Source organism: Nesoenas mayeri, assembly GCF_963082525.1.
Source record: "Nesoenas mayeri genome assembly, chromosome: 5".
Classification (NCBI taxonomy): domain Eukaryota; kingdom Metazoa; phylum Chordata; class Aves; order Columbiformes; family Columbidae; genus Nesoenas; species Nesoenas mayeri.
The window spans coordinates 63,890,030-63,911,522 of NC_137548.1; the positions used below are offsets into that span (position 1 = coordinate 63,890,030).

General features: G+C 35.5%; 1 protein-coding gene across 1 annotated transcript in view; it reads right to left on the minus strand.

Annotated features, from left to right (window-relative positions):
• Positions 1 to 2,454: 2,454 nt before the first annotated feature.
• Positions 2,455 to 21,493, minus strand: part of LUZP2 (leucine zipper protein 2) — a gene marked incomplete at both ends in the record, with an annotated part of 167,831 nt that continues 148,792 nt past the window's right edge. The window contains 3 exons of the mRNA XM_080345295.1: positions 2,455 to 2,559; positions 3,240 to 3,317; positions 12,104 to 12,196. Coding sequence (XP_080201421.1) covers positions 2,455 to 2,559; positions 3,240 to 3,317; positions 12,104 to 12,196 — 276 coding nt within the window. The remainder of the gene's footprint in view (positions 2,560 to 3,239; positions 3,318 to 12,103; positions 12,197 to 21,493) is intronic.

A 21,493-nucleotide genomic window follows, 5' to 3' on the forward strand; every position in this document is an offset into this window, starting at 1 on the left:
TCACACTGAAAACAAATGGCAATCCATGTCCCACCTGAATGTAGTCATGTAATCCTCAGACTAGACATTGTTTTCTACATCTTTAATCTAAACAGAAGGATTAATTCTCCCCACCAACATGGCTTTACTCAGATCTATCTGATCTGTTCTGCACCACCACTTAGGAAAAGAGATATACATGAGAGCATAGGTACAAACATAGCCCAGATCACGCTCCCGTGGCTAGAAGAGAGCTGCTAACAACAAACCTTTTGGAAAGAAAACAAAAAATAACCTCATAAACACACCACCCATTCAGATATTTTGTGGTGTTCTTCTGATAGCAAAGAGATTTGTGACATTAATTACGTCGTGGTAAAATGCCAATTAAATTATGCACATCCCTGGAAAGCTGAGGGCTGCTCAACCATTCATTGATTTCACATATGTTATTAAAAACCCCCAACACTGTATTGTTACCGACTTATAAGGCACAGTTCTTTCATGTTGTGGACACCAACCCCAGGCCATCTCGACACAGCAGTAATAAGCAGTTACAAGAGCAGTGGATGTATTGTCAGCACTGCTGAATTCTTCAGAAAAGTGAAACAAATGCCGAATAGGACAGCTCACCTCCTTCCTCTGGGACACATACACAAAGATCCATGTCCTTTCTAGACAGATGACTGAAACAGTCTCAGTGACCTTTTCAGCCCATACCTCAGATATTTCAATTAAGGTCTGTCATTTGCAAATAAATGTTGGTTTTGACATAACTAGAAATTAGAGCCAGCTGCAGATATGACAGGATCACAAGTATCTTGCACACTGAAAATGTGGCCTACATGTGCCTGAAACAAATTCATATTGTATTTGATAGGCATGATTTGATCGTGACTGATTTTAGGACCAATTATGAAAAGCCACATCTTGTCTGATTATTTGTCTGGTCAGGATTTCACTTCTTTTAACACGGATAATATTTTGTCCAACAGTAGTGAATTTTGCCGAGCAGTACTTTGACATCATTTGGTCAGCTTATGAGTTTCTTTTCTTTCTAAAACTGTTGAAATTTTTCCCGGCGGAGAAACCTACCATTCCGCAATAGTTACCTTTGAGTAGAGGAGCATATACAAAACATCAGTGTGAAATATTCACCCCAGCAAGAAACAGCTATAGGATGAGACTGTCGAAGGACATGTAAAATCTTAAAAGCTAAAAGAGAAACAGAAAGCACCACTAAACAAAATAAAAAATTGTGTATTAGCTTTTCAAACTGATTCAAAAGCAAGGCAAAGCAAATGAATATAAGTAAACTGCTTTCAATCTAGTAATAGTTGTAATGTGCTGCTGTGCCTAGTAAGAGAAAGGTGGGAGTTTACAAGTTACAACTGCTTAAAACACAATGCAAGAAGAAAGCATAAAAGCATTGCATCAGGCAATTAACTGTTCCTCAGGCACTAGTTCTTGCAAGGTTTGCATCTCAACAAGATGAGACATATGAATTCCTAAATCAGACCAACAATAACATACACACAAAGAAGCAAAAGCATTCTCTCTTTCTTCTCCTCCCTTCTTTTCTGCTTTCTTGTCATAGAGTAGGTGACCCATGATAAATTAGAACCACCCCAGGAGTCACCGAGCTTACCCCAACCAAAATGCTCCTCTCTGCTGTAGTGACCAAAGGCCATCTGTAGTGAGCAAACTGGGTTTTTACCATTTAAAGTATATTTATCCTCTTGAGATGAGAGCAAATACAAGGGATGGCACTGACTTCCCATGACTGGTACCCAAGCTATACAATTTTAACTCATTTCCACCTGCAAAAATTTTTGCTTGGATTCTTAAAGCCATGACTCTATCTCCAGCCCTTTAACTCTGCATTTCTGTCAATGCTTCAGTGCTTAAAAAGGGACCAGTTGTGATAGCATTTAGAAAAAAAGAAACAACCAACCAAATATCTTTTATTGTTTGAGTAAGCAGATTTGAAATAGTACTACTGAAAGGTAAGTATACATGGATCCCTACTGCTCCGTTTTTACAGTTACTCTTATGAGTTGTGTTGTACTTAAACTATGTTTACACAAATATTTCCCCCCCCCCCCATTACCTGCCCCTTAATTCTTAACTTCATTTAGAATGTAAACTGTCATAAAGGTACATGAAATAGAACAGACTGAGAAAATACTTGAGAATGGCTGTTGTTTATGAAGAAACTAATTCATAGTATGCAGTTACTAATCAGGTAGAACCAGAGTTCAAAAACTGGACTGTATTACAATGCATTTCTCCAAACATCCATTTTGGATTATTGCTGAAAGGTACTAATTGGTCTATTCTAGACTAATTTACAAACATTCATAAAATAGTGAAAAATGCATGCTTTAGAAAACTGATACAATTCATGCCCCTGGACTAAAAAAAATATGAGGATGGAAGCAAGAGACGGGCATTTTTAATGTAGATTAGTAGTGCTTATATTTTTTTTTCCTTTGTACTAAAAGACTCTTCAAATTTTTTCTCATTTCTTTCAGGTGATTTTTTGTCTTCAGATTTAGTCCACGGAGGGCTGTGCAACTTCTGTTGAAGGTGAAAATAGCATCAGTGTGAGCATTGCATACACAATATGCACATACATAAGCAAATAAAATACAATAATCCATGGCAATAATGTACACGGAGCTGTATGTCTGTTAAACCGATGTACTAGTCAAACTAGTATAACAGAATACAATATTCACCAACTGTACTAGAAAAGGATTCTGATCTCCACTAAAGGACGCATATTTAACAATCTCTGATAGTGCAAAAACATACAAGTCTGATGCTCCTTTATAATTATAGTAATTTTTATCTTTTTCTCTCAGTCTATCAAAGGAAAAGCTCAGGAGCACAACTTGCTGAAGACTTTTGTGTCAGTAACATGGCTGCAAACAGCTTTGCATAAATGCAAATATATAATGACTTTGGAAATCTCTCCCTTCTCTTCCCAATATTATAGATATCACGTTATCAAATTAAGTGATTTGGCTACTAGGACAATCCAGTTCTTCAAGTGTTAAATGCTTTTGGAAATTATCACCAAGCAAAAGTAATTTTGAGCAGATGAGCTGAAATCAGGTGCAGTGTAAATCTGAACTGAGGAAGCAGTTCTATCTCAAAAGCATTAGTGTGGAATGCATAAACATACTGCAAGTATTCACATGTTTCTTTACAAAACCTATTAATAAAACCTCAAGAATATCTCAGAAACAGAATACCTGAAAACTTGTCTCTGTTTCTGCTGTCTTCAAACGCGACGTTGAATTATTGCGATTCCCCAAACATGTCTTGCCAACCTGTCAACACAAATGGTAGAGATAACTACTTTGTATTTTTTCCTAAAATATTCATGGTTTTCCTAAAAAAAACCCAACACAGTGGCTTTTTAGCTTCATTGATGAAATAGAACAAAACGACGATATCATACCTAAGTGAATCCCATACTTCCATCATTCCTATATTAGTCAAATGTGCCTGCAAATTTAACAACCTAATGTTTGTTTTGGTTTTGTTTTGTTTTTTTGTTTTGTGTTTGGTTTGGGTTTTTTTTGTTTATTCCTACAGTGATCTCAAGGAACAGATAAGTAATTATAATTGTCTGTTATGGGTGAGGAAATAGTAACAAAGAGCTGAAAACTAGAATTACAATTAGGACTTCTCTATTACTATTCACTTGTCTAAACTGCTAGATCTCTTACGTATAATAATCCCTGAGTGGGGATTTGTATAATAATTCCCTGAAGGAGAATTCAGATGACTCTCGAGGTATGGAAAAGCTTGTTAGATTCATTGCTGTCATTTTATTCCAGCAATAATGTCATTTTCTTTGCCAATATGCTTTTTAGTATGAGGGAAAACTGTGTTGAACAGCATAAATAAAATTAATTACACAGTAGATTTTTGAACCAAGGAGATCTCATGTTATGAGTCTTAAGCAGAGATTTACCCAGCAGTGAAATTTCTACTGTAATTAAATTAAAGTCCCTTCAGGAGTGGGATTAATGATGCCATAGGCGAAGAAATTAAAAGGTGAAAACCAGTAAAATATTGATAATCTTTGGTCATTACTTTAAAATGTGTTCACACTGGAATTTCTCCACTTGTTTTGCTATGAAAACTGTTGCATTCAAATGGAGTGAAAATAAATGTAGGGTGTTTTTAAGTCATCAAGACTGTTTCCAACATAACAGTAATTTTGTTTATTTAAATTTTAACATAACTCTTCCTCTGAAATGTTTCTTGTTTAGCATAAGACCTTGAAGATTTCCAAAGCTAAGCCAAGCCTACATAGAATATTCTTTACACATCGGACATAATCCAATATATGGGTGAAAAAATGTGGAAAAGTCATCAGTATACAGCTTTGCTTGTAGGTATATGAATATGAAAAAGCCTTCAACAAGAAACTCCTCATAATATCCACTACAAGGTTTGCCGACACTTCTGCATTTTAATTTTATATATATATATATAATGGTTAATAATATTGGTCCTGGATAGAATAAGCTATTTTTGTCTAGGAGAACAAAGGAATCATGAACCAAAAGAGGGGAAAAAAAACCCCTCTAACTGGTATGTTTTGAGGCATTTTTTGGGGCAGAGTTTCTTAAGAAAGTGGAAAGTAAATCTGAATTCATCCTATAGCAGCTTGAATCACAACACAATAAAAACCACCTCACTCAGCAAAGAACACTGAAAATAAACACCCTAACATCCAAATTAAATATCAGGAAAATTTATAAATATCCTTTCAGTAGAAATGACATTAGACTGGAGTTAATTAAAAATTAAGATATTGACAAGGGGGAAGAAAATTCATTAAGTTGTTGCACTTGAGAAATTCTGACAGTCCCTTGCCTGTAACAAAGTTGATCTATGAACAGGTGTGAATACAGAAATGAAACATGTTATTAAGAAAACCACTTGGAGAGGAGACAGCTGCTTCCCTCCTGAAAGCTTCCAGAGAACCGGTGGTGCTGCCAAGGATTTTATGGCACTTCAGGGGTTTTTTAGCCATGTTGAAGCTACTGGAGTTTTTTAGCCATGTTGTAGCTATTGGAGTGAGCCTGAAATACAAATAAGTGATTGATAGTGGGGACTGTCTTTCCAATTTTTCCTACTATACACAAGAGCTAATAAAAGTTGGATTAATATTATGTAATAGGGAATAGGATTGATTAAAAAAAATTCTATTGATAAAGCATCTACATTTAAGTGTGTTTGGTAGCTGGTTGTGCCATTTCACTGTTTTCACTGTTAACTCTTTTCAAATTACACAGTTTCTTCTTAACGAGTCCTTAAAATTTAGCTTGGTCAACATTTACAGTTTTTATGACTAAGCACAAGAGAAGTCTCATTATAATTTTCTTGTATATGGTAGAGAAACAGACCAAATTTAGTGGTGTTGAATGCTTGTTATTTGTTCTACACAAACTTTAAGAAATGCATCCATGATCTATTTGTGTTTGTAGAATAAAATATTCATACAAGTGCATTCTGCCTTAAGCAATACATTTTGCATATACAAGAGAAAAAATATCTAGCACACTAAATGAGAAATTTAACAAGAGAGGGAAACTGAGGTGGGGCATGTGTCTTGAAAGACTGTGCTGCCTTTATCAGTTTAGTGTGTGCTTTGATTAACAAAGTATCTTTGTGTGAATTCTGATTGTAAAATATGCAGCTTGATCAGTAAAGCATGCAGAATTTCAGGAGTTATGGTATTCAGTTCATCTTGTGAATTATACAGCAGAGCTGGAGAGGTTCGTGGCTGGATGTATAAATTATAAAGGTGGATCAGCCAAGTGTGCATCTTCATTTAAAAAGAATTTTCAAAAAGCCAGTTAAAATTCAGCATGTCCCTTGGCTATTAAACTATGCAATTTGATCTGTAAGCCGTGGAACAATATAACTGGAAGGGTATTCCACTGCATCAATGCAGTAAATAAGAATTTGCTTTATTGCTCAAATAAGCATCCAACGTATCACAAGTGGACAGGAAATAAAGACGTTTAAATAAGTTACATTACATTATATTCAGCTTTTAAAGTTGGAAAATAATTCAGCTGGTGCATCATACAGATTTAGTATTAATAGACCAAAAATTGCAGATTCAGCATTCCATCACATAGCTACAGCCCTTCTTTTTGCTTCAGTAGACACTAAGCAGAAATGCAGGATGTTAGCAGAGTACAATGGAGGAGAAAGGACTGACCTAGTTCTGAAGAATCTAAACCAGGTACAGGACAAAAGGGTGGCACAGTTAGGTCAACTGGAAAACTACACATCCTAGTGAAAGTGGTACCAGTGGTATCATTCCTATTGTCACAAGTTGTTCTCCTCAGCTCCACAAAGCACTGGCTCTGCTATGGGCAAAAGAAGAACCTTGATTTGTTCACTTATGATGTCAATGATTAGCTTAAACCAGTGGAACTCTCTTTGTGTAGCAGAAAAAGAAGTTTAACACCACTGAATTTTGACTATATTCAAATGACCTGAAAAATTCGCTAGTCAAACTTAGTTCAAGTTAGCTAGAACTTTCATAATGAAACTAAATAAAAGTGAAAGAACTTGAACAACTTGTATTTAAAATGGTGAAAGGCTATATTTCTTCAACAGACTAAACCTACAAATTCTATCAAAGTTTTGCAATGGATGTGATGTTTGAGTTGTTATTAAACCCTACTCTGTCAATAACCACATGTGCCTGTTGCTGTACTATATATGCCACAGAACACTCATATTTTAAGAAGGCTAAGTTCTACTTGATCGTATTAAAAAATTGTCACTACCTGTACCCCAGAATGACTGAAACTCTTAGTGAGATTTTAGCTCTTTACTACATGAAGCACGCACTTCTCTGATGTGTTTTTTTCCTACCCAGACTGAACAGATCTTTTGATTTTTTTATATTACTTCTTCCCCCCATCCCAATAATACAATTTTTTTATTTCTGAAGTGATCTATTACCAAACTGAGTCTTTGGAAATGACGATTTTGTACTACCATATAACAGATGTATTGATGAAATCAATGGTCTGTGTGCAGTTATATCCACCATTGAATATGACCTTGTGTTTTATTCATTTTTTTTTCTCCTGTCAATTATTCCCATACTTCCAAGAAATATTTCCTTAATAGTTTACTTTTACATTTACCATTTACAAATATGCAGAATAGATGATGTTTGACTAAAACACTATTCTGCAGCGAAAATAACATCACTATCTAAGTTAGGTCCTTAGTTTATTCAAGGACCTGTTGTACCAGATCTGCTCATTAATTTCTAAGAGATCTGTATTTCGATCTCCTTTGACCCTCATTGTTTAGATGAAAGATATGGAGAAAGGTAGGTGAAGTGTACATATATGTTTCTGTAAGACACCTGTGCAGTTCTTTATATCCCTCTCTTATTTTAGAGCACAGCATATTGAGTGGATGGTTAAACTAAGTTGATGCAACTTCTTATGACCTTCACAGTCCTTGTTCAGGGAATAAAATGACCAAATTCACATTTTAATAATTTCATCAGGTTGAAGTTTTGTTAAAATTATTATTTCTTTTTCTTTTATATTCCTCAGTCCCTTTGGAGAGTAATAGGAGAGTACAATGTGATCAAAGCTCTGCAATTGAAACTGATAGAGAAAAATGAAGCAAAATGCTGTGGTTGCTTAGAAACATACACAAGTTTTTCTCCAATACTCAGTGTCATTTGTCACTGAATGATTAATGAACATGCAGTGTTTGTTTACTGCAGGAAATTAAGGCAGTAAATAAAAGCACTATCACTTTCATTTATCAGAGAAGACTACAAGGACAAAGAGCAGGAAATCAAAGATGAGAACAGACAACAAAGAATCACTTTATAAATTGTTTGATGTTTTAGCACTACCAAATAGGTGGCTTTAAATGACCAGTTACACACATAGGAATTATTAGATATGAAAAAAAGCTTTTTGGAAGAGTTAGAAGGGAAATGATAAAGGGAAACAATCTCTGTAGAGCTCTAGTTCTACAATGAGACTTTCAGGAGCCAGTCATAGGGAAAACATCTCTGGACAAGGCTAAGAAAAACACAGTATTAACAAGATTCCTCTAATAAAATAATAATAATCTAAATAATGGAAACTTTAAAAAGAAAACTGAAGATTTTTTTTAATCTTGGACAAATTTCAGATGATTTGAAAGAATGAAGATCACGTATTACAGGATATCCTGCCTACTTCTGGCTCCTGCAGGTCCCATGTCCAATTTCATGGCAGTTAAGGTATCAGCAGTATTGAATTTCAAAATTTGCCAATATAATTTGGCCTGCCTGCATCCCGTTTCTAAATAAATCTTCATTTGTATTCATTTCTATGTAAACCACATTATTATGAACACGCGTAAAACCATAAGGAAGAATTGCAGTATGATTTCAAATTTGAGGAGGGATGCTTAGCCATACAGACTAAAAATTACCAGTTGAGACAAGTAACTAGATATTTCCATTTATGTTTTGCCTTACCATCTGAAATATTGCATGTTCTTCTCTAGTCAGTCTTTACTGCAGTAATTCTTCCAAAATATAAATCATGTTTATCAGAGACACAATCAGAGGGTCTTTGTAAAGTTCTGATAAAGTGTTGCTGAAATATTAGGTTTCTTAGCAACAGTTTTAAGCATATTTTTGATCTTAGGTTAGTAGACATATATATATATATTTTAGAGAGAGGGAAGAATATAAATTAATTTGAGAAGTAGACTAAAAATGTCTGTTTCCACAATTAGCCCTCATATGACGCCTTTAGATGATACCACTTTAAATCCTGAAAGAACTAGAAGCAATTTATTTTCCTAAGGGTTCATTTCCTTTATGAAAATATATATCTGCTAACATAGCATCAAAAATAACAATAGAAGTGGTGTAGAGGTTGCTAGCCCAGTATCATCATCTGCACTATTATGTGCCATGCAGCCCACATTCCAGTGAAAGAGAAAGAAAACAAGTTTCAAATTAAACAACAACCAGGGAAATTACTTTACTCATCACTGAGAGCAACCCACAGGACAAAAAGTGGTCAAGGTAAGTCCTTAGACTTGTAAAATAGGTGGAACAATTGTGAGAAATTGTGCTCTTTAAAAAATTTACTACCTTTCCTTAACCAATTCTTGGGTTTACGAGAAAACAACCATTTTCACAATTGAAATTTGTGTGGTAGTTAAAGTGAAATCAGGAGATTCTGACAAACTGGGATGTTCTGTTCTCCCATGACAGACTACAAACGAGCCACTATTCAAAATTCAAGTGTAGTCCTGTGAGTGTGGACAGACTTGTCATAAAACTTCACAGCTCAGTGTGGGGATGATAGCATAGAAATGGAGAAAATCCTCTGAGGAAATAATTATTCTTGCCTTTGGCAAGAAAATCCAGTACTTTTAGTGCAGCCACAATTTGAAAAGAAGCATTTCTGTAAAATATTATGTATATTATGTATTACCTGAGCTATATTTGTAGACCTATTCTTTCATTTTTAGGACAGTTCCGTTGCAGTTTGTCCTGTGTGGCAGAGGGCACGCTGCTGCACTATACAGGTTGTTTTACAGCTATTTCCTCAAAGAACTAACTACTGAAATTTTATTTGAATCAAATCAATCAATTGTTTTTATTTAAAAAAAAAAAAAAAGCTAGCTGAACAGCTTTTATTTCTAATGAACATGGTGATGTATAATAAACATATTTTAAAAGCCCACTTAATGTAAACAGAACATGAGGAAAGACTGAGGGAGCTTGGTCTCTTTAGCTTGGAGAAGAGGAGACTGGGGGGTGACCTCATTAACATTTACAAATATATAAAGTGTGAGTGTCAGGAGGATGGAGCCAGGCTCTGCTCGGTGACAACCGATGATAGGACAGGGGGTAATGGGTTCAAACTGGAGCACAAGAGGTTCCACTTAAAATTGAGAAGAAACTTCTTCTCAGTAAGGGTGACAGACACTGGAACAGGCTGCCCAGGGGGGTTGTGAAGTCTCCCACTCTGGAGACATTCAAACCCACCTGGACACCTTCCTGTGTAACCTCATCTGGGTGTTCCTGCTCCGGTGGGGGGATTGGACTGGATAAGCTTTTCAGGTCCCTTCTAATCCCTGACATTCTGTAATTCTGTGAAAAGCAAGATAAGACTGATAAAGCTATTGCCTGCTTAATTTTCCAATGAGGAATATTATCTAGCAAAGCACGGTGCATTTGAATATCCCTATGATATGCCTTCTTTAACTTTTTTTTTGTCAAATGCAGATTTAGCAAACCTTAACGATTTAAAATTTAAAGGAATCCCATAGAATACAGAATTGGTCTTAAAATGTGATAATCGGGAGATTAAATGATATAAAACTGAATCCTATTACTCAAATTTAGATATATAGCCTAATTTCTTTTAATTTGAATTATAATGCTGCTTAGAAGGCGGCAGGGAACAGGGTTAGATTTTAATTTAACTTAAATGATGAAAAATAGTTGGAATCCTCAAGACTTCTAACTCCAGTTAGAGTTGTCTTCTGCTTTCTCAGACAAGTTTTTCATACCAAGAAGCACATTATGCTGACCAAATGGCTAAAAATACTAGTTGCTAGAAGCACAAAAAGACACCATCACTCCCTAATCAAAATAATTAAATGCCTGATTTTATGGAAAAGTGCATCTTTTAGGTGTCTTTCATTGCACTGCTTGATAGACAAATTAAATACACTCTTGATTTGTGAAACACGTTAACAACTTTTTTTTCCCTTGGCTCTAATGTATTTGCTGCCGTAAAAAGAAAGTTACTTGAACCTCTTTGCACAAGCATTCAGCTTAATACAATTCAGCCTTTACTGAAATTAACCTCTACTCTCCCATCAAACTTTCCATAACTTTCCTAGACGATAACCAGTCTCTAGGCTTAATCTAAATGGAGTTAGCTCAAACTTCAGAATTTTACATCTTATTCTGTATTCTCCTCCTTCGAATTTTATTAATAAGGAATGAAGTTTCCTTCATCTTTAAGGTGCAACAGCAAACTGTGCACTCTCCTCCCAGATAGACAATTTCTCCTTGGCTCTGCCCCCCGCTAGAGGATGCAGCAGAAGGGAAGTAATTTATAATTAATAAAACTAGTAACATATTTGTAATAAATAGATAAGATATACAGCTTCTTATATTTGTCAGATACAGAATTATCTAAGATTTGGTTTCCAAACTTTTCTTCATATAGCTATACATTGCTATGATCACTACCAGCAAGCTACCCTGTTACCTCCACAGGAGTTTGTTATATTTGGAGGAAGACAATGTGTTCAGTAGTTCATTCAAGTGCCATTGTGACAGTCTTTTTCCTGCTGTCTTCTGTATTTCACCTGCAAATTAGTCAAGGTGGCACTGTATTTTTTGGAATACTGAGCAGAGAATAGATTCTCTTAACAAATTTTGTCTCATTTCCTTTCCCTGTTTTATTTGTACTGTTATAATTACAGCCTTAATATATGCATTTGGAATTTCTGTGAATAGCCACCACCATGTTGTTTGAATGAGAGTTTTACCTCAGTAAAAGCAGCAGATTTAGCTTTCTGTCAGACGTGGTATAAGAAAAACACAGCTTGAGGCTTTCCTAGACCAGCAGTGGATGAGATAACAGGTTTTCAACTATTACGCTGTCACCTCGTACATCTCGCTTAGGTTCTGTTTTATGAAACGAAGCATCTGTGGCAGGTGTGCCTGATTATTAGTGGAAACAATATGTAAAAAAGGTTCTGCGTCTTGTTGTAATGCAGCAGCTCTCCAACCAGGAACAAACCAATTCCTGAAATGGTTAAACATCAAATGGCATTTTTTCCCACTGCTCTTTTCCCCACAACAGCTCTACAAGTTCTATTAAGTAGTCTTTAAAAGAAACACAGAGAGAATACCTGCATAGACTGACAGCAACGAACACTTCCTCCTCAGCATTTATAATGCAGAATATAGCTGGCTTGCTAGGAAAAGTAAGTCACATTGATAATTGCCTAAGGCATTAGTATTTTCATACAATCTAGATTAGACTCTGATTTCTAGGTAAGCTAAGCTTACATCTTGAGAATCGCACTCCTGGATGCTCTGATTTTCTTCCTTTCTTGAGGCCACGTGAAGATTCTCTTTCTCTGCTGAAGCATTTCTCTGGACCTAGGAAATAATAATAATAATTTTTAAAAAGTAAAATAAAACAGTTAATATAAATAAAATTTCAGAAAGGCCACATTTGAAAAATCAGGATAAAGACAAGAAACCTAAAGGTCATATATTGCAGACTTAAGTACTTTATACATTTTCAGCAAAATTTGTAAAGGGAATGTTTTAATATTCATCCTCAATAAAGTACTCTCTCCTAAAGGATGACTTCTATGTAAGTTAATCAAGACTTTCTGCCTGAAAACTGAACACACAAAAGTGACTTCTTGGTATATTTTTTGCATTTTAAGCAAAACCAAATGAAGTGCAAATTAAACCACATTTTCTTTTGTGCAAACATTTCAATGAGAAGGTAAAGGAGGAAAAAATAAGGGCATTTTCTCCGACTCTTGTGGATTCTGGGAAAGATTTCAGCTGAAACTGTTTATGAACTGCTTTACTTACTTTAGTTGTCTACAGTCTGTCCCTGCTGGGCCCTCACATCACTGCAGGCTGGCAAAATGTGTTCCGTTTCATGCCCTTCACTCACCTCCTTACACTCCAAATGGACTATTATCTGGAGCAGGTACAGTGCATTTCCTTCCACTGAAATTTAGGGCAGTTTTAGGCATGTTTTTCCATATTTCTTGCAACTTTTAAGATTCATTTGGACATGAACAGAAAGAATGTGCACTGGGTTTGTATATAGAGCCTGCACTGTATTTAAACCTCAGTATTTCTTAATTTAGCTTGATAACTTCACAGTTTTGTGGCCTTAGATACTAGGTCATGGCATAACATGGCAAGGAATTATTTCAAAAAGAAATTATCCACAAAATCTGGAAACTGTATTACTAAATTAACTGGATATCCTCATCATTGCCTGTACAGCACAACTGCACACTCTGCTGAGACATAAAGTAACTGAAACTTCTGGGTGCACCATAATTTTCTGATAGTCATGAGATGATTGTTATGACCATCTTGTTATTCTTAGTTCTACTAAAACATTTGTTTAAAAAGCATTAATCTTCCAGCGTATAGTTCAAAATCCACTGAAATGTGTGGAAGGAAACTAAATTAGGGAAGATTTATAAGAAGATTTATAAGTATTTCTGAAATATAACTTAAAAAAAAAGGGAGAAAAAACCCCATGAAAAACCCAATACAAGACAAACAAAAATCCCACAAAAACGAAACCAAAAAACACCAACAACCAACCAAACAAAAAATACACAAACAAAAAAACCCCAAACAAGCCCAACTCAAAACATAATGACTTATTCTTACTCTGATAAAATATATTCCCAGAAAATAATAACATATAACTGATGAGCACTGATGAGCCTCTCTTTTTGTTATGAGTTTCAGATCTCAAGGGATTTGGCTTCCATCAAATTGCCTGCAAGACATCTTGAAACTCTTCAGGGGAATGGGAACGGGGAACAAATCAAACTAACTTCTCTGCAAAGAAAAGCTAGAACTTCAGACACCCATTTTGAAAGCTTGAACCACCTCATGTCACTTTTACCGCACTGAATTACTAATGGATACAAAGTTTTCAAAAATGACAGAGAGTAGGAGAAAACAAACCTGACTGCTTACTATTTGCCATATAATCTCTGTTTAACAGCTCTTCAGTGAGGAATTGTTGGTTTTACAGAGCAATTGTCTACTAGAAAAAGTGACAAGGAGATGAACGGATTAAAAAGATCAATGTAAATAATTGTTTTGTTAAATAATGATTGACATTTCATATCCGTATTGAATGATTTGCCTGTTTGGACTGAAAGAATTATTACAGTTCTGCAAACTTAAATTCCTTCCTGTTGAATAAGAGAAGCATATGCACGGTGACTGATAGTACACACATCCACCTGATTTCTTGACTACTTGAAACTGTAAATCCATGTGGGATGACAGGAAAATCAGGCAGCTTGAAGCCTTATTATACCAGGAGAATAAATGTGCATAGTGCCTCTAGTTTCAGAATTGGATTCCTGTTCGAGATCGTTCCACAACGAATTATAGATGCAGTGTATATACCAAATTTCTCAGCACGTTGTACTCATTTCTACAGAAAAAGGGGAAGTTTGTGATATTTAGATGAGGCTGTAATCAAGAAAAGACTTTCCCAGCGTCATGTTTTCAAATGCTAATGGAATTTTCTACCTCTAGGAAAATGGAAAACAGCAAAACGGAAACCAGGAAAATTTCCAATATTCAAAGTAGTCAAGTGAAATATTGTATCCTAGAAGTCTTCCCCTTTCTACTCTCCCAAAACAAGATATAACATTTTTCAAAGTGTTTCAGTTTTCATACAATTGTCTTAACCAGCAGGACCAGATTTTGTAGCGGCCTTTAAAAATCCCTTGCCAGAGCTGCGCTGCTCAGATCCCGGCCAAGTTGGGAGCAGCTTCATTCCCCGTCTGGTTTCTAATTGATAAACATTGCATCACTTCAGTTATTGCATAACTACCATCTCTGATTACTTTTCCACATTGTCACCCTAAGCTGACATGGATCTGCATATCCTGAGTTCTAGTTTAAAACCCGATCACGCTGCTTGGAGTGGCCCATGGAGGACAGCAGAACAGAGAACAGGCCTGGCTGGGTCCTGCGGATTTGATTTCTGTCCTGGCCAGAATGCCACAGGCCTTTCTTCCACCTCGGAGGTAATTTTAACCTGTATCATTTTGATACTGACTTCTTACATGGAAAAAAAATTCAAAGACCTGTCTGTTTGCTTGTGATGGGAGAGTCTTTGAGGCAGACTTTGCAAACAAGATGCTTTGTTATTAGAAATAATCCCTCCTAATAAAAAATGAATATGCTATTATTTGTCTGAATGAAGTCTATTTACTAGATTGACAGCTTACCTAATAAAAATGCCATCAAGTGTTCCAGAGTGAAACAGTTTGGAAACAGTTTCTGAAATACTTCCCAGCTTGCTTAAAGCTTTCTGAACCCTCCTCAAATCTTTTCAATACAGAATTTCACATCCAAACATTTTTTTCAAGGATCATCAACCCTTTTATCTTTTTTCTTTGAAATAATTTAGAAATTACAGCATCTTCCTGGTGAGACCTTACAAGCTGGACTAAAACCCAAGCTTTGCATTGCAGATAGTTGAAATAAGCAAAATTGTTTACAATGAGTTTAACGTAAATTCTTGCAGACAAAGCTAAACTTCACTTGTGTGCACTTTGCTTGCAGCAAAACTTGCAGAATACTTATGATAGAGAAGCAAGCCAAACTCATAATTTCTTTGAGTTCTCTTGCATAGTCTGCACTGGCAGAAATGACAGAGCCCAATTCTGCCTCATACCTTTGACATTTCCTTCAGTTATGCTTTATACAGTTTTCATTTCTAATATCAAACCCATTCTCTTCTCAACACGTGCATTGTTATTATAATATCCTCAATGGCTAAATAAAATTGCAAACTTAAGTCAACTGAATTCCATCTTTCAAAAGTGGTGGTTTTTCATTTTAAATTTTTATATGTAGCTCGATTCTTTCCTACATTAGAAATAGTCTTGTAGGATCTTTCTTCTTCCCACGTGTTTTGTTGGTATGACTGCACAACCCTTACTGTCAAGTCAGCATTTGCTCATGCGAGATGCCAGAATGCTATTGACAGGACCACTTGTCAGTTGACCTGCCAACACAAATATTGGTTCCATTAATGTCTTTTTTTCCTTTTGCTTAGACTGTCACAGATTACTCTTTTCTGCACTAAGGGTTTCTAGTGATATTCAATTTCCACATTAAAAAGTATATATTTAAGGATACTCATTCTGATCTAACAAGAAGATTGCACAGCATTTTGAATGTAAGCAAACAAACCAAGCAATTTTTGGCAGAGTACAAGTCCATGATACCAAAGGACCAAAAAAAATAACCAAAACACAACCAGTTCTATGATGATTTTCCTCTAATGATGGGCAACATCCTGATACGCATATTCATAGCCTGTTTTGATAAACTTTAAATGCAGAAAACAATGGAATTTGCCCAGAAACACGTATTTTGCTACTGGTCCAATCTACAAACATTCAGAAACCACCTTCAGCAAAGACGTGCCAGCCCATCTCTGGTGTGGCTGATGTCACTTTGTGACATTCATCTGGCACCTTGAGTGAGGGCAAACTCAGAGGTTCCCTGGGCTGAGGGCTACTTGGTCTGCAAAGGGGATACAGATGGGAAATAGCCCGACCTGAGCCATCCCCACTTCTCAGCGTACTCAGTTTGTATTTCTCTGGGAAATGCCTTATTCCTTTGGGATGGAAATGATGTGCTGTCATGTCTGGGAAACCCAAAATTGCTCAAGGATTTGTAGGACTTACTGTGAAAAACCAGAGCAGTTTTCTATGTAGCAGGTGGATGAAGTTGTCAGAGCTTTTCTGGGCAAAGTGCACAGTGCAGAAGCCAGAAATATCTCCTTTCCAAAGTCAGTTCTGTCTGACTGCTCCTGGAAACCAGGGACCTTGTCTGTATATCACACACACACACAGGCCAACTGCCACATAATGCCTCACATATTCATTTCAATCACCTTTTCCTGTCCCCCTCTTTTTTGAGTAGCACTATTTGCAATTACAGAAGTTCACGGGGGCATTTTGGATTGTACGATAAGACTTTTGACTCACCCTCCTAGCCCTACAAATTCCAGACATTTTAAATTAATTATCTATTATATCTTTCTACAATAGAAATCACAGATAAATATTTATCAATATGTACGTATAGTATAAAGGAAACCACGGTATAACATTTTTTATACCCTGACTTTAAAATCTTGCACAGTGTAACTCACATGCAGAGATAAATGAGAAGTCCAATCCTAAAAAAAATTAATCACCCTATATATTTTTATGACAGCAGAGGTAACTATTTTTTCTCTACTGTACAGTGAATATTTTTCAACAATAAGTGGGAAAGACACAGTTCAGCTTTCATTTCTATTTAATGTACATCTACTGTTACATTTATATAGGGCAATTCTTCTCAAAGGACTGCAAATCCTACAATGTGCCAGATCTTTAAACTTCTACATCCAGTTTCTTAAGTAAACAGAATTGCCCTTGATTATTTTATTTATGTATTTATTTGATTTGCACTGTACTCAAATATCTTTAAGGTGGAAAATAGCTGCTTACTGGTATACATTATGCTAACACTGAGCCTTGAGCACAACAATCAGAAGCTTTGCAAGTAATCTTGGAGAACCTCACTCCCACTAGAAGCAAACATTGTTGGGAAATCTTTAACATCTATACCAAAAGACTAGAGCACATTTTCTTTTCTTCTCATCTCACATACATTTGTGTTGGTTGTAGTGGAATTTCTCCAAGATGAACAATCACAATAACTTGAAATGGCTGAACATTCATCAGAGGGAAAGGATTTGTTCTTTCAAATAGATCATTTGGTATGATAGATGACATATTTAGACATCAATTTCCTGAATCATCCTTTTCATAATGTTGCTACAAGTGCAGAATTTTCCCTCATGCATGCAACTGCCTCCCAGCAGTATATTATGTTGGACATAATATGTACATTATTGTTTTAAAATTTTTCTTTATTAAGTGTTCTGCAGTCCTTCCACTCTTGAAGAAACTACTCTAAAATTTAAAAAGAGCTAGGGAAGATATGAAGTTTTCAAGCGCTGTTTATAATATTACCTCCTACACAATTAGTCCAGTTAAAGTCAAGCTTCCTGGGAAAAAACTGGTTACTAACCACCTCAAACTAGTGCAACTCATCTCTGTTGGAACATCATTTCTACACAACAGCCAGTACGGTGCTGCCTGAAGCCCAGAGACCAGAGCAAAGCACCCTCTCCAGGGCAAGATGCGGAGCCAACTCACAAATATGCTTAAAGGTAAGAAAGAAATACAAAAACGGAAGATGAAAAGAATAAGAGGTCACCTTCCTCTGGTAATGTGCAAAATGTGTTTGCATTTACAGAACGGAGTGGAACTCCAGTGACTGTGCTCAGGCATCTAGTGTTTCAGTTGATATCCAACTGCCTCCAAGAGCTCTTCCAGGACATCCACATAGAAATAGATGCCAATTTAAAGCAATTCTCTAAATACCTAGCTAGGCACAAATAAAAAGAAGCCACATCTGTTTATCATTGTGCTCCAAATTATGACTTTTTTTTTTTTTTCCAATACAACTTAAAGTGTCACGTATTTCAGATAATTTAAATAGTTGAATCCCAAACCAACACTTTCAGCTGCCTCAGACCTTACCTTGTAACAATTGCGGTTTCTTATTTATACTTCCATGCAATTGAAGGGGAAAAAAACCCTCATGAAAATGTATGCAATCAGTTTTCCCAGGATCAATAAGAGCTCTGTGATGATTTATTGAACCTCAATTTTCAGTGCAGTCAAAATTACATATTTACTTATATTTAACTGCAAACAAGATAGAGGATATGTAAAAGTCACATGCTTTGAGAAGATTAAGCAAAAGTAAACAAAACAAAATTCTGGTAAGATTACATGAGAGGGTGCTAAAATTCCCTAAATTAACTGAAAAACAGAACTTAGAAATACTTTTCCTTGTACTGACCTTGTGAAACCCATAAATAATAGTCTACATTAAGCTGAGGACAGAACATCACCATCTCCTTGTCACATAGCAGACATGTATATGTCTGGATGAAATATATGAGACAATGAAAAACTAAAATTATTGGTGTCAGCTGTTAGGTAGGCTGCTCAGGAAAATTAAACACTAGAGAACTCCATATATCACACAATTTTGGAACCTAGTGAGGCTAAACATTTACAGTCCAAATTATAATTTAATCAATAATGACCACCATAAAACAATCTAAGTAGTTCTAATTAGTGTTTAGTGCACACATACCTGACATGTGTGCAGATACAATTTTATATAATTTATAATATCTAATATATAGCATGATATATAATCTTGATATAAATAATATATTAATTTAGATAAAAATGTGTGTGCACAAGCATGACAGAAGGAAGAGATAGCACGAGACTGAGATTAAATATCACCAGCCTAATTACAAAATTAATTTTTTAATCAGGTCATGCTCATGTCCTGGTTCTTATTCTTCCTCACTAAAAAGATATAAAGAAAATTCAATAAACTATGATACTGAAAGGCATGTTTCCAATATTTAAGGAAAAAGCAATCTGATCATTTTATAAGTCCCACAAGGTGACAGTTTCATAAGGGTCAAGAAAGTGATGGGGTTTTCTCTTTTTTTGTATTGTGTTTTCCTACATTCTCTTCCAGAAGACACAGTTAATGTTGAACAAACTGTTATTACACTTGCTGATACATTTCGATTTGAAGGTCACTGCAATTTCTCTAGAGTATGCATTATTCTTTTGTGAAGTTTGGGTTTATTTTTACAGTGCCCATTTTGTATTTTCCAATACGCTGGTTATCAGAGTAGACATTCACTTGCATAAAGGACAGTAAGGAAGCAACTTCCAGCCTTAAATGGCTCTTATGTCTGAAAATATTTCTTAATAACAATAATAGCAGCAAGAAAAAGACTAATTTTAGGTGGCTCATGATGGTTTACAGGAAAAAAAAAACCAGAAAAATTCATCAAATAAACTATTCACTGTGAAGCACTTGTTACCTTCTGAAGTCGTACATGTCTTGAATAGCCTCTGCAGTAGTGTCCAAAGTAAGTATTTAAAATGCCTAGGCTATCAAGTGCTCTAAATATAAATAAAGCAGAGAAAAGAATGAATAACTATCCTACTCTTCTCTTTGTAGAGGTTGGAACAATAGGATTGATACAGATACTTTTTGAGTTTGTATAAATGTGCCACAATCCAAGAGCGGGGCTTTAAAAGCTACTTGATTACCTACAACTTTTTTAGCTTCTACTGGTTCACTGGAATCTTCTGTATGAAAAAAAGTGAGAAAGTTAAAACAATAAAGGTATTTTAACCTTGGATAAAATGGTGTCTTGGAGTTTACATCTGTTATTATCACTAAAACTGCAGATACCTCCATATACCACCTCCCCCCAAAACATTGCTTATGCTTGGACTAATTTTACTTCATTCTCACATCAATAGGGTGGAGAAAAATCACCACAGGATGAAGAACAACCTGAAGTCTAGAACTAATCAGACAGCAATTCCTTAAGGCTCTCACAGCCAGGGAAATCTTTAGTAACTCCCATTAGATCAATATAAGATCTAATATAACAATAAGATCTATATAACAATAACCCAGAAAACAAGCTAATTTTACCCTCTAAAATCATTCTGGCTGCCAGATTTCTTTAGCTTGCATTTTTTTTGCAGCGTATCTCCTTAAGACATAAAACGAAACTAAACAACAACAAAAATCCTTTAAAGTGCAGCTTTATAGATAAGAGAACTAACCTGTGTAAGTCTAAAATTTATTAGTAGTTGACTATGGAGGATTTTCAAGCATGTTTGGTGTATAGGGCAATGCTTCTATTACCACCCACTTTTGTATGATGAAAACTTGGAATGAGACAATTCTTAATAAAAAAGCCATTTGTCATTTTCTGCGGGTAATATAACTGAAATCTGCAGCTATGTATGTATACAAGTTTGATGTAAGAAGATAGTGAAATGTGAGGACAGATGGGAGTGTGACATTACTCGAAATGGCACTGCCTCATAACAACACCACAAAAAACAGCTATTCAACTTTGAGGGTCACTGAACAATAACATTTTCCAAATGAGTCCCAATTACAAAAGCACCTGTGCCCAGTAATTTTATGCTAATCCAATGAAAAATGCAACATATTTAGTGTCATGAGCCTCCATAATTTCTAATTTATTACCTGTAGTAAGTTAGTCTATTGTTTACCTGCTCTATTTTAGTAAAGGACATAACTGCAAAGTGAATTTAAAGGACACTTGGCTTACATTCTGCCAAAACTAAACAAGTCTTTCTTTGCCTAAACTATCCAAACTTGTGATTTGTATAGCAAACTTAAAGTATGCGAACATAAACAGCAGGCTAGAATTTGTATATATGTAAGAATCTGTAAAATGAGGCCATGGAAATGGAAATTACATGTTGTCAATAAAAGCAATACAGGATTTCAGTATTATCAGTAAGTGACGCTGCATTCCGCAAGAGAACACAGGAGAATGGGTAAAATATTTGCTTTATATGATTATCTGTCGGGATTTTGTTGTAACCGGGTAGGTGTTCCCATAGCTGTCTACAGCATCTGTCTCATTTTAATCATTTGGCTGATATGTAAAGAGCAGAGAAATATCTTTTGAAAAGCATCTCCTATTTTATGAGC